This window comes from Apus apus, chromosome 1, assembly GCF_020740795.1.
Source record: "Apus apus isolate bApuApu2 chromosome 1, bApuApu2.pri.cur, whole genome shotgun sequence".
Lineage (NCBI taxonomy): Eukaryota > Metazoa > Chordata > Aves > Apodiformes > Apodidae > Apus > Apus apus.
Window position 1 is genome coordinate 7,845,574 of NC_067282.1, and position 23,850 is coordinate 7,869,423.

General features: G+C 44.0%; 1 protein-coding gene across 2 annotated transcripts in view; it reads right to left on the reverse strand.

The window, feature by feature from the left end:
- Positions 1-23,850, reverse strand: part of ME3 (malic enzyme 3) — a 131,677-nt gene that overhangs the window by 24,984 nt on the left and 82,843 nt on the right. The window contains exons 4-6 of one of the 2 annotated variants that reach the window (XM_051620741.1): positions 17,568-17,643; positions 11,560-11,721; positions 8,541-8,644 (exon numbers count right to left, since the gene is read on the reverse strand). In XM_051620741.1, the coding sequence (XP_051476701.1) occupies positions 8,541-8,644; positions 11,560-11,721; positions 17,568-17,643 (342 nt within the window). The remainder of the gene's footprint in view (positions 1-8,540; positions 8,645-11,559; positions 11,722-17,567; positions 17,644-23,850) is intronic. The other variant, XM_051620751.1, reaches the window with a different exon arrangement.

Below are 23,850 nucleotides of genomic sequence, written 5' to 3' on the forward strand. Positions count from 1 at the left end.
CTCCAGACCTTGCCTAGAAAATTTTGCACAAACAAAATTTTTAATGAAATAATAAACTATTGATCAAAATAACAGTGTAAGACTGTCACCCTAACGAAGGGTGACTCTAGGAGCTGAACACATACAATATTACAAGTCTGTTGTAAAAACTATGAGTCAAAAATCTTCATTAAGGATATGTTTTGATTTTCTGGAGAGCAAACAAGCATGGGATTCACACTTGGTTTAGTACTGTACTGGTGTTCCAGTATTGTTACTACCAAACTAAAGCTGCACTAAATCTCTGGTCTGTGCTTACAGGAGAGATGCTGTTAGCAAAGTCTGTATCCCTGTAGAGGATGACACACATCTCTCTCAGATGAGCACAAAGTGTGGGGCAAAAGAGCATGAACCCCTGAAGACAGAGGCAGATGTTTTCCTGATGACGTTGCTTTTAGCTTCTTTATTTAAGAGACTTCTCAACTGCCTGAATGATCACATTCTGCAACTTGGTTCTTTCATCTTCATTTGTATGTACCTCTTTTAGTTCATCCAGCCTCATTATAACCCATGAGGTCAGAGAGGAAAAAAATCATGAGGCAGCAGTTACCATTTGAGAGGCATTTGACCAAAACCGCACAAGTCAGAACTTCAAGGGTGGCCTGAGGACCTGTGCAGGCCTTTGCTGATTCGTATCAAAAGGGCTTTTTTTTTTTTTCACCCTGAGAAGGGAGTATAAAACATCCCTACATGCATGAAACGAAATTTGTGAGGTCCAGTTCCTTCATGGAAAGAATCACAAGAAGGAGGTTCCAATCCTTGTCTGAATTTAACATTTTATAGCACTGCTTGCAGTCATTCATGATGGACAGAATCTGCTTTGATGCACTGCAACTGTTACTCAAAGGCTTAGATAAAACCAGGCTGAGAAGAATAAAATTGTCCTTGCCCTTTTCCTTGAGATATTCTTACTGCTGCTTGCCACAACAGCAGCCAAATTTCCCATTTCCATGAAAAATGAAATTTTCCATAAAGGAGCCCTCATCAGAAAAAAAAAATCATGCTTGGCAAGTGATCAGCATTTAGGATTGGAAAAACAAAGTCCCCTCTAGCAAGTTAAATAACACTAGAACCTGGGTCTGGCCAGTGTTCCAAGGTCATTCTTACTGTTAAATATTTAGCACGAGCTTTTTAGCACAGCTGTTGGTCAGACCAGAAGTGCTCTGCCATACTGTTCCTGGCCACAGTTTAGGGTCAGACACCTCCTCAAGAGGCCAGCTGAGAGCAGCTCCACAGAGAAGGACTTGGGGTGACTGGTGTATGAAAAACTGAGTATGAGCTGGCAATGTGCACTTGCAGCCCAGAAAGCCAACTGTGTCCTGGGCTGCATCAAAAGAAGCGTGGCCAGCAGGTCAAGGGAGGGGATTCTGCCCCTCTACTCTGCTCTCATGAGACCCCACCTCCAGTACTCTGTCCAGTTCCAGGGACCCTAGCACAAGAAGGACATGGAGCTGTTGCAACAAGTCCAGAGGAGGGCCACAAAGACAACCTCTCCTATGAAGACAGGCTGAGAAAATTCAGGTTGGTCCCCCTGGAGAAGAGAAGGCTCTGGGGAGACCTCATAGTGGCCTTCCAGTACCTAAAGGGGCTACAGGAAAGCTAAGGAGGGGCTTCTTACAAAGCCTTGTAGTGAGAGGACAAAGGGTAATGGTCTCTAACTGAAAGAGGGGAGATTTAGATTAGATACTAGGAAAAAAAAAGGACCATGAGGGCAGTGAGACACCGGCACAGGTTGCTCAGAGGTGTTGTGGATGCCACCTCCCTGGAAGTGTTCAAGGCCAGGTTGGATGGAGCTTGGAGCAACTTGGTCTAGCAGGAGATGTCCCTGCCCATGGCAGGAGGGTTGCAACTAGATAATCTTTAATGTCTCTTCCAACCCAAACCATTCCACGATTCTATGAAACAATTCAGAGAGAAAAAAGGCAAGTTGTTCCTGTAAGGTTTTTGCAAATGGAGTTTTCACAAAAAAAGAGTGGAAGAAAACTAGACTGTTTTCCCATTTGATGCCAAGGTTGACTCAAGGCACAGAACAAGACATGCTTTCATCTACATTAGAAATAGAGACAGAACCAGCAATCTTACATAAACATACACTTGTACCCAGCTAAGAAGAGGCCTAGAGGGAAAAAAAAAGTATCATTTTCATCCCAAAAAGGATGAAAGGTCCAGGCTCATTCTTGTCTTGGGGATCCAGTTCCTTCCCACCTCTGAGTGCTGACAGCCCAAGTGGCAGCTCTGCTGTGGCCTTGGCAATAGGCAGGTTACACAAAAACATACGTGTGTCCCAGAAGGCCAAGGCTTTTCTACTGTCATTCATTTTATGGAAACTTTACTTCAGGATTGCACTGTTTGCATATTTGTGCGTGTTTGGGGCCAAGAAAAGGAAACCCAGGTAGGTAAAGAGACACCAGTGGGATGGGTCTACTGCTTGGAGGTGTGAGGTGAGTTAAGAGCAGGGAGAGCCTTCAACATTTGTGTGCTTACAGGCTGCAGACAGATGTTACACTTATCAGAAAAACCCTTTCAATTCTAAGACTTCCACACAGCTAAAAGGAGGACAAGTCTTCCTTCCCTTAAAAAACTAACAAAGAAAACTAACAATTTTTGACTTTCTGGTTCTGAAACCACTGAAAAAAACCTTCAAACTCTCATTCAGTACCACAAAGTGACTTCATAGCACTACTTGGGTGATTCATTAAACAGTTCTAATAGTGATAAAAGGAGAAATGAAGAGGTAAGTTAGAAAATATGATCATATCTGTTATTTTGTTTTGAAATGGAACTATCAAGGATAAAGTTCATTGATTGCCAGGTTAATCATAAAAAGGTGAAAGCTGGACCCAACCACATTAGAGGTCACAACTGTTATAGCAGATGCAGCAGTTATGATGGTTGTCAAGACTGACATAAAAATGCAATTGCTTTTTGCAGAATCAGAGAATCACAGAATGTCAGGAGTTGGAAGAGACCTCAAAAGACCATCTAGTCCAATCCCCCTGCCAGGCCAGGATCCCCTAGAGTAGGTTACAGGTTCCAGAACAAGTGGTTTTGAGCCAACAGATGGAAGTTTTGTAAAAACTTGTAGCCTTTTGTATTCTGGCCTATGAAAAATTTAGAGTTCTAGGTCCTGGGTTTAGAAGTCCAATGCCAGGGAGCTGCATGATGAACCCAACAGGAACTGCTGCCTACCTCACCATCATCTTAGGCTGCAGACAATTTCTAATGTTGGGCAGGAGAATCCCTAGGTTTCTGCTGACATAAACATAGCCACCACAGTCCGAGGCATAGAGCCTGTGTGGATTCAGCAAGTGCTAAATCAATGAAAGTGACCTCTGAAGCAAAAAGATAGCAGGAAATCCCTGAATCTCACATTACTGGAAGCTGGGGGGAGTGCCAAGGATTGCTTGCTGCCTGTTCTCAGTCATATGCCAGAGCATCTGCTATGAGCTACTGTCACAGACAGGGTACTGGGCAAGATCAATCACAAAGTTCTTGGAAAAAAATAGTCATAGTTAACCTTCATTATAGTCCTTAGAGCAGCAAAATAGCCCCACCAAAAAACCCAAAACAACCTTTTTGCACAGCATATCTCATGACTCCCAAGCACTAAGCCCAGCACTAATGGCTGTTACAGCCGTTCTTGTGTGATTTATGCAAAATGACATCATCCTCCTGGCAGTGGATCTGAGGAATGACTGCAGCTGCAGGTACAAGGCTTCTTAGGAGCAGGGCACAAGCAGGAGATACAACCATGTTAGTGCTGACCCTCCAATGTAGCCTTGAGCTACCCTCTGACACATAACAAGGAGTGGAGCCTCACCACCTGCCTTCCACCCAAACAGATCTTCTCCAGCTACATCTTTCTAAACCTGCTGTGGTAAATCTGGCCTAGGTGAAAAGTACAGACAGAAAGCCTAGGGCAGAGGGCTTTCCAGCAACTGGAAATGTGTTATTCCAAAGGCAAGGTAATAAAAGTCCATTACTGCAGAGATCCTGTGGCAGGACATCTGGAGCTCAATCATTTCTGAGTAGCAGGAAATCAAGCAAGAAAATCCCATGAAGGGTGGAATTGGTCTATACCATCAGCCCTGCTAGAACACTGGTGATGGTGTGCACATCTCCTAGCCTACATACAGATGCTGAGGGACTTTAGGTGTTAGCAGTATTATACATGAGCTTTGTGGAGGCCAGTGGGGCCCAGAAACTCAAGGCTAGTCTTTCAGAATCAATTAGCGAGGTTAACCAGAACATCTGAATAAATCACTACAGCACCTGAATAAATCTAGAGCATATGAATAAATAACACATAAACACCTGTACTGGTGATTTTGATTCCAAAATGGGCTGGTGAATTTGTGATCCATGGTCCTGTAGAACTGCTGAAACAGAGGCAACTTGCTGTGGAGAAGACTGCTTATTGAAGAGCATGTGGGACCTGACTTGGTATGTTTATGGGTAAAAGCACCGGGAAGGGACTAGGCAAAGAGAAATCAGGTGTATAAAAAGCACAAGGAAAAACAAACTCAGCAGCACTACTTTCTTTCTGCCTTTTTGAGAAACTGGGTGCTGGATCTCCTGTTGTCTTCTGTGCTCTTCCATATGGCACAGGCTAATGGTAAGCTTCTCTTTCCCTGGTCACCCTGTTAATAAGGACTGATGGGAAAGGAAAGGTTAATGGTTTGCTGACATGTGGAGGGACCTCTTGCAGAGTTTCAGGCTGTGTGCTCAGCTTCTGAGGCCAGAAGGTTCAGGGACAGGCCACCCGTAAACACCTCCGGCCACTCAGAGCCACCAAGCTGCACTCTGTGATGAAACTACAGGAGCAGTGAATGGAAGAAGACAGATAAGGAACTGCTGTTCAGTTTCTGAATCATTTTAGGAGGAAAAGGGGAGAAAAGAAATTTCCAGTGGTAGTTCACTTTGGAAGAGAGGCTGAAGATTAAAGAGTACTGTTACCGTAGAGGCTGGGCTGAAGCTCTGCAGAGTCCAGAGAATATACCCCAGCACAACTCACCTCCTGCATTTTGACCTTAATTTGACCTTACAGGCAAATTTTGGCCTTATAGGCCAACTCCAGAAATCAAGTGGGTTACTCCAATTATGATCCTTGAACACTTGAGATCAATATTTATTCCACCCCACAAAAATGTACTAGTTCAAGGATAAGACTGACTTGCCCTTTGCCATGGCAACTAAGGAGAGGGAAAACTGAAGCAGTGTATTTTCCTGTACAAAGCATATTACTCATTGTAAGAAAACAGCAATTTATCAGGCTGCTTCATTCAGTCACAGGCTAGACTCAACGGGCCAAACTTTGCAAGTAGTTGCCTCCCGAGAGGAGAAAAATGCATGGTTTGGAGCTCTTGGTAAAGAGGTCAGTCATTACATGCATTTTAGGTGAATGAGTAATGAATAGAGGTTTAGGCAGCAGGAAAACGCAGAAATTTATCCAGGTGTTTCAAGAGGGCCTTTTCTTTCTAAAATTGCCCAGAAGTCACACTTTATTTCAAAATACTGTGAGTGCTAACTCTGAAGCCCCTGACACACTCCTCATTTCATTACGAGGTGGCTATTATGAGACCAGGAGCCCTTTCTGCCGACTGGAGGGGTCTCCAGCTATAGAAATTTGACATCTGTTTGATATTATTATTCCATTAGAAGAGTAAATCTTCACTCCCCTGGCTTTCTCGTGGGCTCTGACACATTCCACTTCAGTGACAAATGTCCCTTGAGCCGGCAGTGATTTGACAGGGTGGGAGGTTCTCCTGCAGACGAACTGACAAATGGTTTCCATGAGAAGCTGAAGTACCCTCAGGTTGAGGACAGAATGGAGGTCAGACTCACAGGTTTCCTCAGATGGAAGCAGGCTACAATAAAGCAGCACGTTCTTGACCTCCTGAACAATTTCCACTTCCCTTTGTAAGAGAAGCGAGAGTTCCTACTGGGTTGCATCCAGTCATTCCAGTGGAAATTTGAGACCAAATGAATCTATTTCATGTAAGTTTGCCAAACCCAGCCTGATAGCAGGAGTATTCACCAGAGCTCACAGAGGATCGCACTCCTACGATGCTTTAGGCATGCTGGTGGTCACCATGATAATATGAGGTAATAGATGCTTTCACTCAAGGATCTCCAAATACTTGATGGAGAAGTGCAAAGTGGAATTTCCCAGCCCCAATTTGCAGAGAACTTTTTGAGGGCTTACTGTTGTGTTCAAGCAATTAACCCTGGCTAAGAGAAATAGAAAAGTTGGGACGGGGCCCTGGGAACTTGAATCCCACTACTTGGACAAAAACATTAGACGTGACATCACATCCTCACAAGATAAGAGTTCATTGTTTCAAGACTCTCTTCTCCCTTCACTGCGGAGATTAGTTCCTGTAAACTCAACACTGCAAAATAACAGTCAACCCTTCCACTCCAGCAGAAAGGACAGAAGAGACAAATTGTCTTTTGACATGGCAGAAGTAGTGGGTGCAGTGAGCTTTGCATTTAACACCACAAGCACAAACCTCAGAGCCAAATTTGTGATGGCTGAGAACATCATCTGGGTTCACATTTTATTGTTACCATTCTATCATCAACACCAACACTGCAATACCCCTCTGGTCTCCTGGCCAGAAGCAAGTGTGATAGTTTCCTTGAAGGATTAATTAGTGATTACAATCAAAACCAACAAAAAACCTACAAATCAACTCTGACATCTCTTAAATCTTGTAGAGTTTCTTGCCATTTCCTGGTTGTGTTTTACCAGTTTTCTAGCTTCCAAGAATTTCTTCCCCCTAGATAACCTACAAGTTTCTACCATAAAACTACACTACAGTCAACTCACATTTCAGTCAAGCTATTTAATCAAATATAAAGAAGAGCAAAGCAGAGCACAAACACAAAATTGTCTCCCCTGCAGTCATCCTGAGGTATTTTAAAATCATAGAGTTAAAGAATACGTGGGGTTGGAAGAAACCTGCAAAGGTCATCTAGTTTAGCCTCCCCTGCCATGCACAGGGACCTTTTTAACTAGATCAGGTTGCTCAGAGCCCCACAAGCCTGGCCTTGAATTTTTCCAGGGATGAGGCCTCCACCACTTCTCTGGGCAACCTGTTCCAGTGCTTCATCACCTTCACTGTAAAGAACTTCTTCCTAATGTCTAATCTAAAACTATCCTGCTCCAGTTTAAGACCCTTGCACCTTGTCCTATCCATAAACTCCCTTGTAAAGAGTCCCTCCCCAGCTTTCCTGCAGGCCCCCTTCATGTACTGGAAGGCTGCTATAAGGTCTCCCCAGAGCCTTCTCTCATCCCTCTCAAAACTTGGTTTGTCAGCTGTGACTGAGTGGTCCTTAGCACTTCAACCCCCATTTCCTACCACTCCACCCACAGCCAGCTGGGCAGTCAGACTGTGTGTAAAGATATGATTCTCAATGGATAAGTAGGTGTTGTCATTAGACAGTAGACATGATGCCTCCTACCTCAAGGGAGACAGGATGACACATGTACCACCCACTCCCTTCCATTTAGGCAAGAACACACACACAGAGAACTGGCTGGAGACACAGAAAGAGGGAAGATCAAGCCTAGCTCCTTCAGCTGTGAAGAAAAGACCCTACAGCATACAAACAGGCAGCATCCCATTAATCAGGAACAGATTGCAGCTCTCTGCCACTCCTTATCAGTATCATCTGCTGCTTTAGGAAAGGCAGAATAAGCTGTTTAGGAGCTTGGGGCTTTCCAAATTTATTTATTTTTTTTCTGAACAGCTGTTCTCACAGTAACCTCTCCAGATAGTCATGGAGATCTAAATATATTTTCCTTTTCAGAAAAAGGAACTCAGTGCAGTGCAAGAGGTTCACATACAACACAGATATTGTGGTTCTGCTCTTCCCATATCAAACTCCCAGGTACAACAGAGACCTTCTATCCCAGGAAGTCAAGAATGGAAATATGCACTCAGTCTGTCCCACCATTAAAAATACAATGCTTATAATCCTGGCCCTCTCTCTCCACAGACTTAAATGCCAGCAAGGAAGCTCTCCTATTGTTAACAAAGCAATAGACAGCCAGCCTGCAGCCTCACACAGACATCACCATGTGGAGTAACATGCCATTTCCAGTTACATGATTTCCTTCACAACGGTGAAAGCTAGAAACTTCCTTTACAAAATGTAAACAGACCAAAGTTTAGACTCTGCCTATGCTGAATGAGGCTCATAAATGCATGATGGAGGTCTGACCCAGCCCAAAGGGCATACGTTTGATACCTCTGGCCTATATGGACAGGAAATGGTTATAAGCAGTTAGTCCCATTTCAGTTCTCTGAAGACAAATATTTTTGACGCGGAGTGCTCAAGCACAAAGGCTCATTTGTAGACCACCCAGGAGACTTGCATTTAAAAGACCTTTCTTTACTGGGATGATCAATTATACTAATGTTTATTTCACCAGTTGCAACATTTGTTCTTAAATGGAAGCAGCCCAGAGGAGCCATGTATATAACCCCACTTACTTGTTGGTAACTGCCTGCATAAACTCATCAATCAGTTCGTCGTACTGTTTCCCACGAACCCTCTTGTGTTTCAGTCCAATATAGAGTGGATCACTCAGGAGAGCCTAGGACACAAAGCAATGCTGTTGACATCTTCCATGGATGGATGGAGATTTATGTCCCAGCCTACCCAAAAAGTTTGTCTGTTGTGGGCGTATTATTTTTACTTACTATGCAGTGAAGGCCAGCTCACACAGCTCTTCCAGAGCAGAAAGTGTTTCTGTAAGAAGCTAGGAACTATCTTTTTGTATAAATAAATTCAGAGGGCTCTAATGCTTCTTGACTGCTGCAGGAAATGGAACTCTGCCTCCCCAGAACAGCTCTACCAGAGGCTCCCTGCCAAGGTGCCTCACTCCTAGTGAATAATACTGACCTTGTGTGGGGAATGTTCACTGTTCATTCAGTTCTTAACTTTGCACTGAGGTTAGCAGGAAAGCTGTTGACCATAAACAGTGCTTAATGCAATGAAGATCACCTCAAGTAACTTGAAATGACATCGGTCATTCAGGCCTTTAGGTGACAACGCAGAGTCGGCCAGAACCAGTGATCAGATGCCAAAATGCTTCCAAGCCCTGCACCTACATAGCACTCACCTTGGTTATCTGCAGTTGTCAAGGCAAGGAGTTTTTATAGTTTGGGTTTTGGCTGCTGCTGGGAATAGAAAAACTGGCCATTCCTCCAATCAATCCAGCAGGTGCTGAGTCAGAACCTCTAAGCCACCTACAAAGGACTGGGTCAGCATGGAAACAGCACAGATTTTGTGGAAAATTACAGGACAAACAGTGGCAGGAGACAGGTGGGCCAACACCTCTGTGAGTCACTGCCAAGCAACTCTGCATCCCTTCTGATTTCAGGAACTGAATCTTCCACACAAGAAGGGGACGAGCCATCACAAACCTATTCTCCTGCAGCCTTATGGGCCCTAAATATTGGCAGGTATGCTACAATTAGATCTGTTTTTACAGCCACGGCTGTCCTCCCTTAGAAGGATAGATGAAAGAGGTTTTCCTCCAAGTTTGATGCATTAACTCTTCTGGGCCATGAAACAGAAAGCAGACCCATTTGCATTCTTTCTCTGATTGCCCCTATAGTGCCATGTGCTCTGGGGATGGTTCATGGAGTATCAGATTCTCCCACTGGCAAGCTGGGAAATGCCAAGCTCTGAAAAAAGAGCAATTTGCTGAAAGAGTATACAAAGTATTATGAACTGTCAGAAAGACAAGCTGGGAATTGTTGCTAAAAATATAATACGACTGCTGTATTTACCCCATTCTATCTGAGATGCTGGTGTTGGCAACACAGGCTCAATATATATTGACAAGCAGGGATTAACAGGATGAATACCTACAGGAAGTGTCTTATTTCTGCACTGATAAATGAGTTTACTTGTGGAATGGGATGCACCTAGGATATTATTTGGGTTCTGTTAAGCTGGGTTTATGCATATGAGAAAGCCATTAAATAAATAAACAAATTATTTACATTGTGAAGAAAGATATTGTTTATATTGCTGGAAAATGGCAACTTGTGTATCTTAAAAACAGATGTGGAAATTGCCTCCACAGAGAAGTTCCAGGACATGTAAGTTACACTTGATCTTGGGCTGAATAAAAGTGCCCAAGACTGAGTATGGGAGTCCCTTTTTCTGACACTGACCTTTAGAGATGCCTAAAAATCATTGGTGCCACTTTGGATTTTACTATCCCTCCATGTTGCTGAGGTAGAAATGGATGGTCGTACATGGACAGGAGCTTGGTGGAGAAGAACTTACACCCAAGTCCTTCTGGAGCAAATCTCCAGCTGAGGGCCTCAGAATTTGCCAGCACTTGGTGGTGTGAAGAGATGAAGGAGCCAAAGTCAAGAACTATGCTTTATTGATTGAAAACTCCAAGAAGTAAGAAACTGAGACTGAATTCCTGCTTGAGCCTCAGAGAGTCCAAACTTAGAGTTACCACTTTTCAGGAAAGACCATGGATCAGGCTGAGATGAGCACACCCTGTTTTCCACCAGTCCATGACAGACCTCTGTGCTAAAGAGATAAAACAAGCCTGGGACCAGACATCAAGGAAGTAATTGGGAATCTAAACCCAGATATCATCTGTGGCCACTGATTTTGCTTTTTTCCTTTTTTCAAGTGTCCAGTGTGAGACATCTGGGGCTGGAGTGAAAGATGTGCAGAAAATCTAGTCTTCCAGTGAGCACGGGCATGTCTGAACATGTCAGCACTCATCTGCCTTCATATGCAAAGCTCATACACCCTTGGGTTGTTATTTCTCTCAAGAAACATGTTTGGTTTACTTGGGGTCAAGTGAGGCACAAGTACATTTTACAAAAAACGGACAAACCCTGGCCATCCCAAATAACTATAGGATACTCATTTTTAAAAAGGACACCCTCACAGATGTCTGTTCTGGCACGATGAAAATGTTGCACTTCGGACTTCCTGAGCCAGAGTCATAAGGCAAAAATCTGCAAACAGATGGAGTCTTCTTGCCTGGTTATCATGAGCTATACAGTGTGCAATCTGACAAAACACTGAAATTAATCATTCCCAAACCATCCACCAGGGATTCTCCATTTTCTGAAATGCAGTCACCCTTACGCAGCACGAGTATCTGTCTGTCTTCTCACAATTACCAGAGGAAGAATAAATCTGGGACTTCCTGTACAAAATCTTTCAACTTACCTTGCCACGCTAGAAGATGGAGCTGACCCTTCAGCTCCAACTGGCAACACTCTGAGTCTTCTCACCAGGGGACCATGAGGCTATTTAGTGTTTATTTCAGTTCCCCATAAGAACCAAAGTTTCTTGAGCATCAAACAGGAATGAAACCTGGCTGCTTCCCTCCAGTGCTGGTCTAGCCATCATCTCATCTTGGATGCCTCTGGCTTTGCCTCCACATTTAGGGAACTGGCCTCAGTTAAGCATTTATCTCAATTTGTTTTTTTCCCCTGTCAGATTTTTTAAAATCTGTCTTACCTCATTGTCTGTGCCAACATCCAGCAGGACAGGGAGACACTGTTGTGGGTGAACTCCACCACAAGCTGTGTACAAAGCAAGCTTCCCCACTGGGATGCCCATGCCGTAACTTCCCAGATCTCCTAAACCAAGAATCCTCTCTCCATCTGTCACCACAATAGCCTAGGAGGATGAAAAGAGATTGTTGGATGGTGTTGCCAAGGCTCTAGAAGCAAAACCAGCTCCACTGTCCTCACACTGATGCCACTTTGCAGTTGCATTGTGCAATGGGTATTTCCCCTCTACATGACATCATGTTAATAAACTGTTAGTGATAGGGGGCTGTTCATTTTTGAGGACAGAGGTGACTGATGGATAGCTGCTCACAATGTGGGAGAGGACCAGCTCTGCTTGCCAACACTTCCATCCACTTGTAGCAGAGCCAGCATGGCTTTTTGTGGATCCTCAGCTGAAAAAACAGAAACTGCACCAAAGAGATCTGGCCTTGACTTTTCTTCTCCTTTTTCAGGTTGCCCAGGGAGGTTGTGGATGCCCCCTCCCTGGAGATGTTCAAGGCCAGGTTGGACAGGACTTTGAGCAACCTGGTCTAGTGGAAGGTGTCCCTGGCCATGCAGGGGGGTTGGAACTAGGTGATCTTCTAGGTCCCTTCCAACCTAAACCATTCCATGATTCTATGGTTCTATAACAGAGCCCCCTACAAAAGTGCTTGTGCTTATGAATGGCACCTGTGGAAGCACCAGTGATCTAAAGGGTTTTTTCCAACCTAATGAGTCTATGATTCCAAGTAGTAACAACCTCATGTCTTCACATTGTTGCAGAGTAGCTGTGGCATTGCCAACATAAGATAATCAGAATAAAACTCATCGTAATAACTGCATCCCTTTCCCTCTGGTAGCCCTGACTGCAAGGCAGGTAGACAGAAGCCATCAGTGCCGGCAGCAGCATGGGCTTCAGAGGGGCTCCTGCTCCATGTATGTAATATTAGACCTTTTTTTCTCCCAAGTTGGGAGTTAAACAATTGCCATTTAACTCTTTTTGTAATTGGTCTTTTGCATTTCAGCAATACTATAATGTGTTACCTCACCAAACTTTCTGATCTATAGTTTTATATTTTTCTTGTTAATGTACCATGGGGTTTTTTTTGTGACAAGAAGGGAATTAAAAGTCTGCTTAATGTTGTCCAAATTAGAAGCCTAAAGTTGAGCTGTTCAACCCACACTGTACATGGAGACCTTAGAAGGAAAATGACCAAGCAGATCGGACTAAGTCTTACCATTTTTAGGTTAACTACTCTATTTGTTGGTTTTGTCCCCAGGGTCAGCCACTCTTTGGGGTAGTTCTGAAATCCTGTAAGAACAGGAAGATATTGGAGTCCTGTCCCACAGTGGGAGAAAAGCTGTAAATACAATAATAAACTTCAACTTTCAGCCCTGTGTCAGCACTTCAAGAACAGAGCACTCACATCAAATGGTTTGTCAGACTGCAGGGGACTCAAGTGCCCAGCCTAGCTTGGATTTCAAAGGAGAAGACTGCAGGGAAGTTCATTATTTGCTGATCTGCAAAGTTAGGGCGAAACTTAGGACATGTACGTGTGTGTTCTTAGGTAAGAAATAAGAGAATGGGGGATCAGAAGCTATCTCAATAGATATACTTCCTTGGGGGCTGGGGATAATAAAGATGCATTAGTTTATTGCTGTGATGGAGAAGCATTTCATTTTTTAGGAGTGGAATAAATCTCTTGCTGCACTTTCCTATTGCAGGAAGAATCGTACTTATCATGTCCTTTCTTTCTCAACATAAACAATATACATAGCCCAAGGTTATTTTCTCCATCAACCCAAACTGCTATTTGCAACAGCAGAACAGAATTACATTACATTACATAGTTCAGGAATAAGTCTGAGAAGCAACTACAGATACGGAGGACATGGGCATTTGTTCTGCTTTTTACAACTATTTTGCCCTCCAGCAAAAAACACACCAGTAGTTCCAGGCATGGAAAGTTTCAGGGTCATAATGCAAATACTAATAGGAACAACCTTCATGTAACAGGGGTTATTTTGAAATGCTCCTGCTATATGTAGAATTTTTGGCTTTGTGCTGTTGTCCGCTTCCTGTCACTAGGAGTTATCATTCCTAAAAGTGAACCTTGAAAACCTATTAAAATTCAAAGAATTACACACCTATCCCTAGGGGAGAGGTTGAACAAGCTCTGCCACTGGAAACTCACAGTCATGGCAGTGACACACTTATTCACCTCAATTTCTGAAGAATTTCCTATTTGTTTCTCCTTCTGAATCAATGTGATAGAAAAGTCTCTTTCTGAGTGGGCTCCATCTGTTTCTGGGTGTGTGTTCTTTACCACACCCATGCGGTTGGGACTGGAAGGCAGCAATGGGAATAGGGCAAGCAGCAAGCACATGCACTGCTACAGGGTTATCCTGGAGCTGATGCAAATGATATGAAAAGGAGTTGAAGTCCTAACTATGCAGGGAATATATTTTTTAAAAAAAACAATTAAGTTCTAATGAATCAAAATGTTTCTCTGGAGGACGGATTCCCTTTCATCCAAACAAGTAAGTGTTCTCAGGCAACTCTTAAGTACTTCTCAATAGAACTTAAATATACCCATCAGAGACAGAAAATTTCTTCAGTCTTAGATGTGCCAAAGCTCCTCAAGGTTATACTGGAAAATACAGGGGAACAGAAAATACAATTCGGGAGACATTAACTGCTGTCTGTATCTGAGAAGGGAAACTGGATTAAAATTTGTTTGTGGCTCCTTCAGTCTCTGGATGAGCAGGACACATCCTTCTAACTGAACCACTAGTTTAACAATAAGGAACCTGTTTTCTACTTCCATCTGTGCCACAAATTTTCTTGATGCCTCTAGTCAAGTCTTTGCTAAAAGTTAGATGGGCAGATCATCTAACTGGTTTCTAAGCTTCTTTGGTAGCTGATGGGGAGAGACAGGAACCTCCTGAGTCCAGTTCCTCCCTCCAGCAGCTGTTCCGGGAAGGGATGAAGACGCTTTGAAGACGCTCATCTCCTTCTTCATTGACCATTGCAGAAGTACTCACAAGCTGAGAATAGGCACTGAGTCTTCAGGCAGCTTACATTAGTTGAGATAAGCCTGGACAATATGTATGCAATCAGCCCAGTTTTGCAATGCCTAAGTAGGAGGCATCTGACCCAGCAGAGTGATCTGGAGCACCACACCGATCTCCAAGCTACCAAGGCAATGCAGAAAGGCAGGTGCTGCTGGTGGCATTCTCACTTCTTTGTACTGACTGCATAAGGTCAGTCTTTACAGGAAGAATTTGTACTCTGCCTTGAGTGCACCATGACTTGGAATGGCCCTGTGTAGGAGTAATCCCAACAGGGACTCAAGATACTGAGTGCATTTCTAGGGTGAGCATCCAGGAAGGAGGGAGGAAAGGAAGGATGGAAGGTCAGTGCAGTAGCTTGCAGGGCCCCACACCTGTCTAGGTGTAGGGGATATGGTTTCTAGATGACCCTCACTGTGAGGTGGCTTGAACCCACAGTTGGTATTCCTTGGGATGACACCCTACCACAACACTATCCTGTATGACTCTGCACTCCCCCTACTCTAGGTGGGCCATGGAGCAGAAAAGAGTACAACATTAAGGAACTAGAGACAAAGTTAGTAAGGGGAGGAACTGATGAAGGCTGTTGGCTTTTTATCCAACGTTTCTTCATGGCAGGATTCACTAGCCATCCAGGAAAAGACACAAAAACCCTGCACTCCCACATGAGTATGCTCAGAAATGGGTTCTTCCTTTGCTCTGCTTCTGGCACTCTGATTCCTTCAGAGCAGCCCAGCTTCAGCAGGAGAGGTAGAGGTGGGGCACATCGGAGCTTGGCTGAGACTTTGCTAAGGTAAGCAGAGCACCCTTCCAGACCTTCCAGGCAGAGGATCCAGGCCTATGGGCCAAATTTCCCATTTCCACAGTAAGTGTTGTTGCCATGAAACTCTAAGGAGCCACAAAGCAAAGGGTGGGGCACTATCTCCAGGTATTTGTTCACTGTCTGTAATGGGAATTGCTACTGTTGGTGTTCAGCCTTTTCAAAAAGCTGGGTCCCTCCAGGGACTTAGGTGCAGTCCAAGTGCCTCCCTACTTATCTCAAAATCTCAAGTGTTTCAGTGCCTACCAGTGCAGGCACAGAGAAGTCTGTGAACAGACACACAGGGAACGTTGCACTCCAAAACAGCAATACTGATGACATCAGCTGCCTTTGTAGTCTGGCAAACCTGGAAAGCAGATAGTCTGAACCTCCTCCATGGACCATTGCCCTTCCTGTCATCTGTTTTGGGTGCCAGAGGGGGCTGTTTCAACAACAATCTCTAACCCTTCTGTGCCAGTTTCCCCATCTGCAAAAACATATCTCTTAGACATAATGAGTTCTGCTCATAGTCCAGAGTGAGAAACAAATGGAAATAATGAGATTTTTGGATAGAGCAAGGACAAAATACCTATTTTGCATCTGTCCTCTGTGGTTCCAAAGACAAGGTTATTTGAATATGCTTACTTTTTTTCTGGAAACATGTTAAATTCCTGTTTTTTTTTTTTTTGTCTTAGAAATGGAAAATGCTTGCAAGATTGTCACAGCTGCCAAACCTTTGTTCCTGGAAGAAATAGCAGACTGACAGGGGACCAAAGCCCTGTAAATAGCCAGGGAAATTCCCAAGCACATATAGTTTCAGACTGATGGAAGGAGGTGGCTGGCAAGACCTGTCTTAAGTGTTGATTTTAATTCATGCCAGGGACTTGCCTAGCCCTGAGCTCCAGTGAAAAACACTTCACAAGATCATTTTTGGGTGGAGTGTCAGTAATATTTTCAGCTGCTGAATATCAAACATCATTTGTAGAGTTGCCAGTGTTCTGGGTGCTGCATGATTTATTTGATTTAGGAAGGAGTTCTACAAGCAGTGTGCCTAGGTGGCCAAGAAAGCCAACAGCATCCTGGCCTGCATCAGGAATAGCATGGCCAGCAGTAGGGAGATGACAATGCCCCTGTACTCAGCACTGGTGAGGCTGCACCTCAAGTGCTTTGTTCAATTCTGGGCCCCTCGTCACAGGAAGGACACTGAGGGGCTGGAGTGTGTCCAGAGAAGAGCTACCAAGCTGGTGAGGGGTCTGGAGAACAAGTCCTGTGAGGACAGGCTGAGGGAACTAGGGATGTTTAGTTTGGAGAAGAGGAGGCTGAGGGGAGACCTCATTGCCTTCTACAGCTACCTTAAAGGAGGTTGTAGTGAGGCAGGTGTTAGCCTGGATAACAATAGGACTAAAGTTGCACCAGGGGAAGTTTAGAATAAATATTAGGAAGAACTGATTTACTGAAATAGTGGTCAGGCACTGGAACAGGCTGCCCAGGGAGGTGGTGGAGTCATCACCCCTGGAAATACGCAAGAAATATGTAGATGTGGCATTTCAGGACAGGCTCTAATGGGCATAGTGGGTTTTTTGTGGGTTGGGTGTTGTTGTTGGTTTCGTGGGGTGTGTGGTTTTTTGTTGTTGTTCGGGTGGGTTGTGTTATTCTCCTCCCTCTCTCACCCCTCTCTGGGTGGGCTCTTGGACTGGGTGATCTTGGAGGTCTTTTCTAAATGTGATGATTCTGTGAGCAACTTGGTTACTGAGATATCTCAATGAGCTTTGGTACATCCAACAAGCTGCAAGTTAGCCACAGAATTCTTCAACACACATATCTTACTTCTTTGCTAGAGCCTTTATTCTGTACAAGTTTATTATCACTCTTTTTATTGCCCAAGTCCTTCTACCTTTGATGAAGATGCTCTTGATCATATACACAGATGTCCAAGTCGAAGTCCAACCACTAGCCTGGAACTTCTCTGAGGAAGGGAATATTTCAAAACTTGTCCTTTTAAAATGGAAATTCTGTAAATAATGGCAAGCAGTTCCATTCAATATCCCAATTTCCACCCAACTCCCTGTAACTTCCTAGTCCACAGATGACATGCTACATACCTTAATATTTTCTTCAGGCCAAGAGTTTAGCATTGTTGCAATATGGCCTTTGTCATGGATGGTGATAAACAAGCCCCTAAGAACAAGACAAGAAAGAAAAGAAAAGAAAAAAAAATAAGCCTGGTCATAATGTTAATAACTCCGAGACAAAATAAAACAGGTGACACTTAAAAATGCAGGGAAATGAGCTACTGAGCACAAAACCAGGCTATTCACTGGCATAAAAATGAGACCTCAAGGGACTGCTGATAACTAGTTTAGTTGTCATTTCAAAACCCCAAGGCTCAAGATCCTGAATAGGAACTTCATTCAACAGACACCATTGTTGCACATTTCACCCCGGTCAAACATCTTCTGCTTTAGTGCAGAAGAGCTTTCTAGTTAAAATAATTCTGATAAATGCAGGGAAGGCTCCTGGCTTTACCTTAAACCTTGTTACAGATTCTCTCCCGGGGAGCTTATGGCTGGCAATTCAAACAGTGAACACATGATCCTTCTCTCCTGGGAGGCAATGCCAATGCCAATACCTCCTGGGATGCCAGGAGGATGCAGGTGGCCATTGCAGAGCTTAATATTTTGGGTCTCTTCTCCAACTGGATGCAATTAGATGAGTATTTGCCATGGAATTTGCTTTGCCCAAGCCAAACCTTCCCTTCCAACACACTTTTTTACCCTGAATATCTGACCCCAGTTTTTGACACTTGCATTCACCAAATGAGAAACACCAAAAAATATGAGAAGTGAAACAGAAAATTGTGTGGATGAAACCTCAGTATGAAGTTTTTGCATGGACAATAGAATGCCTGATTGCACTAGGACTAATCACTACTGAACCCAAAGGTCTTCAAGGTCTAAACAAAAATCCCTTCTTTTTAATAAAATTAGGAACCTGAAGACAGCATTCTTGAAACCTGGTTTAAATCTGCTGTTACAAAAATAGCATCCTTCACAGAGATTCTTCCAATATCCAGGATAGTGTTCTTCCCATTGACTGATCTCTGCTCAGATATTTTGGGATTTTTTGAAGCTACTTTTAGATAGCACTAACCCCAAAGAAACCACCTCCTCCGTATTTATCTCAGGGGGAACTGTTCATGCTGCTCCCAGTGCTCTCTAATCAGCACAAATCTAACTCGAGGACTCTCCTTGGCAAATGGAGACACCCATTTTCCTTGCCTTGTTATCTGCTCACAAAAGCTGGAGTTGTACCAGTGATTAGTATCAGCTGGAACAATGGAGAAATGCATTTCTGCTGCTTACATCTTCAGCCCCAGTAAGTTCAGATCAGTTCATGGTTTGGGGTTCTAATCTGAAATATTAGCTAGAAAAAGTCTCATTTTTAGAGGAGGCTGAAAACAACTTCCATTGTGAGTCCATATGAGTGATGATTAATCAGACATAATTGGGTTACTCTCTATAGCAAGGACTTCTCCCACAAGACTTTTCCAGGAGGGGCAGATATCTTCCCACAGTTAACTGTGGGAATGCTAATGAAAAAGCCCTTTACTTTGAAAAGAAGAAAAATAAAAGTGCTGACTTCAACACTGATCAAGTCACAATCACAAAGAAAGATCAGAAATGCAAAAGAAAAAAAAAAAAGGAAAGTAATGGTTCGTTTATTCAGCATAATTATTTAAAACTGTGCCCAGTAACCAACAAACTAATCCCATACACATGGCCTATCTCAAAGGCAGTATTCACAGATGTTCATCTTCATGAAAAAGAGGTACTGTACTGCTGCCATCTATGTTTAGTCATTAACCAGGAAATAAAAGCACACATTAGTAACATCATTGCAGATACTGCAAGTCATGACGTGCTTTTAAAAAGCGTTCTGTAGTTTTAATGTAACATTTTCCACGTATAATAAAGACAACTATTACTTCAGTGTCTAGCTGTGTGTCTCAGATGTTCACATCTCTTCAGTGCTGAAGGGAGTCCACCAGCTATTTAACCTTCGAAAGACATCTAGTGATCACAGCAGAAGATGGAATCCAACTGTCTACCCACCACTGGCCCTGCAGCTTGGTGAATTGTTAGTCGTTTCATACAAAGGGGAGAGGGCAGATACCTACTGCCTCTGAACAACTCCTTTCTCTGACCTCTCTGGAGGGCACTGGGCTGATTTCCCTGTTCCAAATCCAGCAGCAGACAGAGTTCAGCCTTGGTCTTCCAAAATTTCATGACTGCTCCCACTATGTTACTTGGGAGAAGGGTTCTCATGGCTATCAACACATCATGTTTGGCTTGCCTTAGATAGCCAGGTCAGTGCCTGAGAACCAAGCACGGAGAGGCATTCCTCCCAGAATTTCATAGAATCATAGAGTGGTTTGGGTTGGAAGGGACCTTAAAGATCATCTGGTTCCAACTCCCCCTGCGTGGGCAGGAACACCTCCCACTGCACCAGGCTGCTCAAAGCCGCATCCAACCTGGTCTTGAACACTTCCAGGGATGGGACATCCACAACTTCCCTGGGAAACCTTTGCCAATGTCTCACCACCCTTGCAGTGAAGAATTTATTCCTTATGTCTAGCCTAAATCTCCCCTCTTCCATTTAAAGCCATTCCCCTATGTCTTATCACTACATGCCATTGTAAAAGGTCCCTCCTTTTTTGTTCCCTAATATTATGTTCATTTGATGTTAAGCAAGCCCTCCAACTGAGTACCCTGACTTCTCTGGATCCTTTGCTAAAAATAAAATGGTTACAACACACATCCATTCTCCCTTCAGGCCATGCCATTGACCAGATCCATAGCCCTAGCTGCTTATCTTGGCTGTCACATGCATGAAACAATGCAAGTGAGCTGGCCAACATGTTGAAATAAGATACCCCAAATTGGCAGAAGTTTAATCTTTCCTAAAATCCCTTGTGAAAGCAGGCAGAAGGAACAGACAAGCTCCACAAGCTGAACTCAGGAAAAGGTTTGCTGATGACCAAACAGTGAAGAGCAGCAGCTCAAGGGTACATACCTTATAGGAGAGGTAACAGGAGCAAAAACTGATTTGTGCCTTTGAGGACAGCAAGGTTGGCTCTGAATACTAATAAGAACAGGCTGGTCTATGTGGATAGGTAGTGAATAAGAAACATTCAAGCAGCAACAAAACCAATCAACTTGGTTTTTCAGAGGAAAATGTGTAGCCTAAGCATTCTGAACAGAGAATGCAACATATGCTGCCTCTACCATTGTGCCTTCTCCATCACTCCTGGGATTATATTTGATAAATTGCTTTAGAGAAGCAAAAAGACAATGAGGCAGCAATACTTTAATCCCCTTGGGACTCAGTAAGCAATATTCAATTAAAATGCTAAAAAGAGGAGTTATTTTGATCAAGTCATATTACATGGGCACTGTGTGGAGCAAACACACATCTCTGTTTTCTGGACTGGAAGACTCACTTGTGCCCCGGATCTTGCCATGCTACATAGGGTTAGTGTATCTTCATCCCCCCACAGAGAAGAAGCCATGTCCACAGTTAGCTGGAAGCTGAACACATATGCATGGGGATTAAAATACAAGAAACAGAGGTTAGTAAAAATTAACTGCTCCAGCAAAGTCAAGCCAGAATGTACACACTATACCACTATTTCTGGCTAAACAGTAACCTGCAGAGAGCAGTTACTTTGTGGGGGTAACTCAGAGGGGGGAGTGCTCCAACGTGCTTTCATTAGGGTTTCAGAGTTATTAGTCCATTAACATCACAGGTTTCACTCTAGCTGCCTTTAGTTATGGTGGAAGTCAGACTAGACTTCATTGTGCCAGTGTAAGGTTACAGGAAACTTTGAGGAGTGTTAAAACTTCTCAGTTTATAACTGAGATAGCAGCTCTATCTGGATTTCAGAGGGTCAAGTCAAGCTGCCCAAACTGGACTGCAGGATCCAGCAGACTGCAGATCATCATTGCAGAATCTGTCAAAGGGGTTAATATCTTCAGCTACACCACAAAACACCTCTTCTCAAGCCTCATTATTTTCTTTTCTGATTTTTTTCTGTCTGAGTTCATGGAAGTGCTCCAGGAATTATAAAGCTACACAGCTGTGGTGCTCAGTACTGGTTAGATCTTGACCAACCTATTGGCATTTTGAAAGACCCATGATGAAGTCAATCCCAGAATGACAAGGCTCATTTTAGAAAGTGTTCAGGGACAAGGGAGACAGGACACATTTGATGCCTAGAGAAAGCAATGCCAGATACTAGTGATGGCTTTTTAGAATAACATTAATTTCTTTAAGGCATTTGGGAAGCGACAAGTTTTAACATGTCTCAGGTATTAGGAAACAAAAATATTCTTTAATGCCTTCATTCAATGAGCAGTTACTTCTTCAAAAAGGCGAAGTGGTGTTCCCCTTTGGTTAGCAATGCTGCCTTGTGAGCTATTTTCCCTTAGAAGAAACGCTGCATGATAGAGGCAGAAGTGCTATCTTTAGACCACTCGTGTTTATTTACAGCGAATGCCCAAAGCTTCATTTCCCAAAACTCTAAGGGGAGTGAAAATATGCTTTCCTCACAGCCTCAAATCTGTCCTCAATTCCCTTCTGCCCCAAAGCCTCCCTCCCTCTCCCTGATAGCTTTTCCTTGGAAACAACCAGTGCTTCAGTGGCTCTGTTTGCAACCTTCCTGGTGCTGTCTTGCCCCTCTTTCCTAGACTTACTGCTGCCTCTGACATGCAATCAAGCAAGAATCCAGTGCAATCAATGCCTTTGCTTTACCAGACTCCATCTAAAACCACTTTGGCCAGTGCTATGGTCCTCTTATAGCCTTAGTCTTGTCCTGTGCTGTAGTTTTGGGTAGCACTCCTATGCCTTCAGTTGCCTGTTTACATCTATAAAATTAGTGGCCTCTTTAAACTTATCATATATGAATAACAGGCAGCAATTAGATCCACTGACTTTACCATCCAGGTCAAAAACCACAGAAGAGCAGAAGAGGTGATGGCACTATGTCACTGATTTGTATACTAACACCAAGCAAAAAGGACCCTATGCCATGCTTCATGTGACTCTCCCTTGCTAGATGAGACAGGATAGCTGAGGAGAGCTGTATGGTATTTATGTCCCCATGGAGGAAAAGAGACAGTGTTCACAGGGCTGGAAAAGCACAAAAAACCCCACACAACCAATGCAATTTCATCCTTCTTTTCCTCCGTCACTCCTCTAAAAGGACTCCTCTCTGAAGAAAAAGATAATTGCACAGTAAGGGAGGAATGTATTTATGCATTAACCAGTATTCACAGATACTGCAAGGGTCAGGCTTGCTCAGGTGTGGTGGGTTGACTCTGGCTGGATTCCAGGTGTCCATCAAGCTGCTCCATCATTCCCCCCCTTAGCTGGACAGCGCAGAGAAAATATAAGGAAAAGGCTCCTGGGCTGAGATAAGGACAGAAAGATTGCTCAGTAGTTACTGTCGTGGGCAAAACAGACTCAGCTTGGTAAATTAGTTTTAATTTATTACCAATCAAATCAGAGAAGGGTAATAGGAACTAAACCCAAATCTAAAGCACCTTCTCTCCACCTTCACACCTTCCTTCCTCCCAGGCTCAACTTCATTCCTGACTTCTCTACCTCCTTCCCCTCAGCAGTGCAGGGGGATGAGGATTAGGGGTTGTGGTCAGTTCTTCACATGTTGTTTCTGCTGCTCCTTCCTCCTCAGAGGAGGACTCCTCACACTCTTCTCCTGCTCCAGTGTGGGGTCCCTCCCACGGGAGACAGTCTTCCACAAACTCCTCCTCCTACAGTTCTTTACAAACTTCGCCAGCATAGATCGCTTTTACAGGGTGCAGTCCTTCAGGAACAGACTGCTCCAGTCTGGGTTGCCCACAAGGCCACATGTCCTGCCAGCAAACCTGCTCCACCATGGACTCTTCTCTCCACAGGGCCACAGGTCCTGCCAGAAGCCTGCTCTAGCAGGGGCTTCCCATGAGCTCACAGCCTCCTTTGGGCATCCACCTGCTCCAGCATGGGGTTCTCCATGGCTGCAGGTGGATATCTGCTCCACTGTGGACCTCCACAGGCTGCAGGGGGACAGCCTGCCTCACCATGGTGCTCTCCCTGGGCTGTAGGGGAATCTCTGCTCTGGCGCTTGAAAGCACCTCGGGCCCCTCCTTCATCACTGGCCTTGGTGTCTGCAGAGTTGTTGGTCTCACATATTCTCACTCCTCTCTCCAGCTGCAATTGCTGTTGTGTAGATCCTCCCTGCTCCCCCACCCCCCCCCTTCATTCTTAAATATATCATCCCAGAGGTGCTACCACTGTCACTGATGGGCTCACCCTTGGCCAGCGATGGGG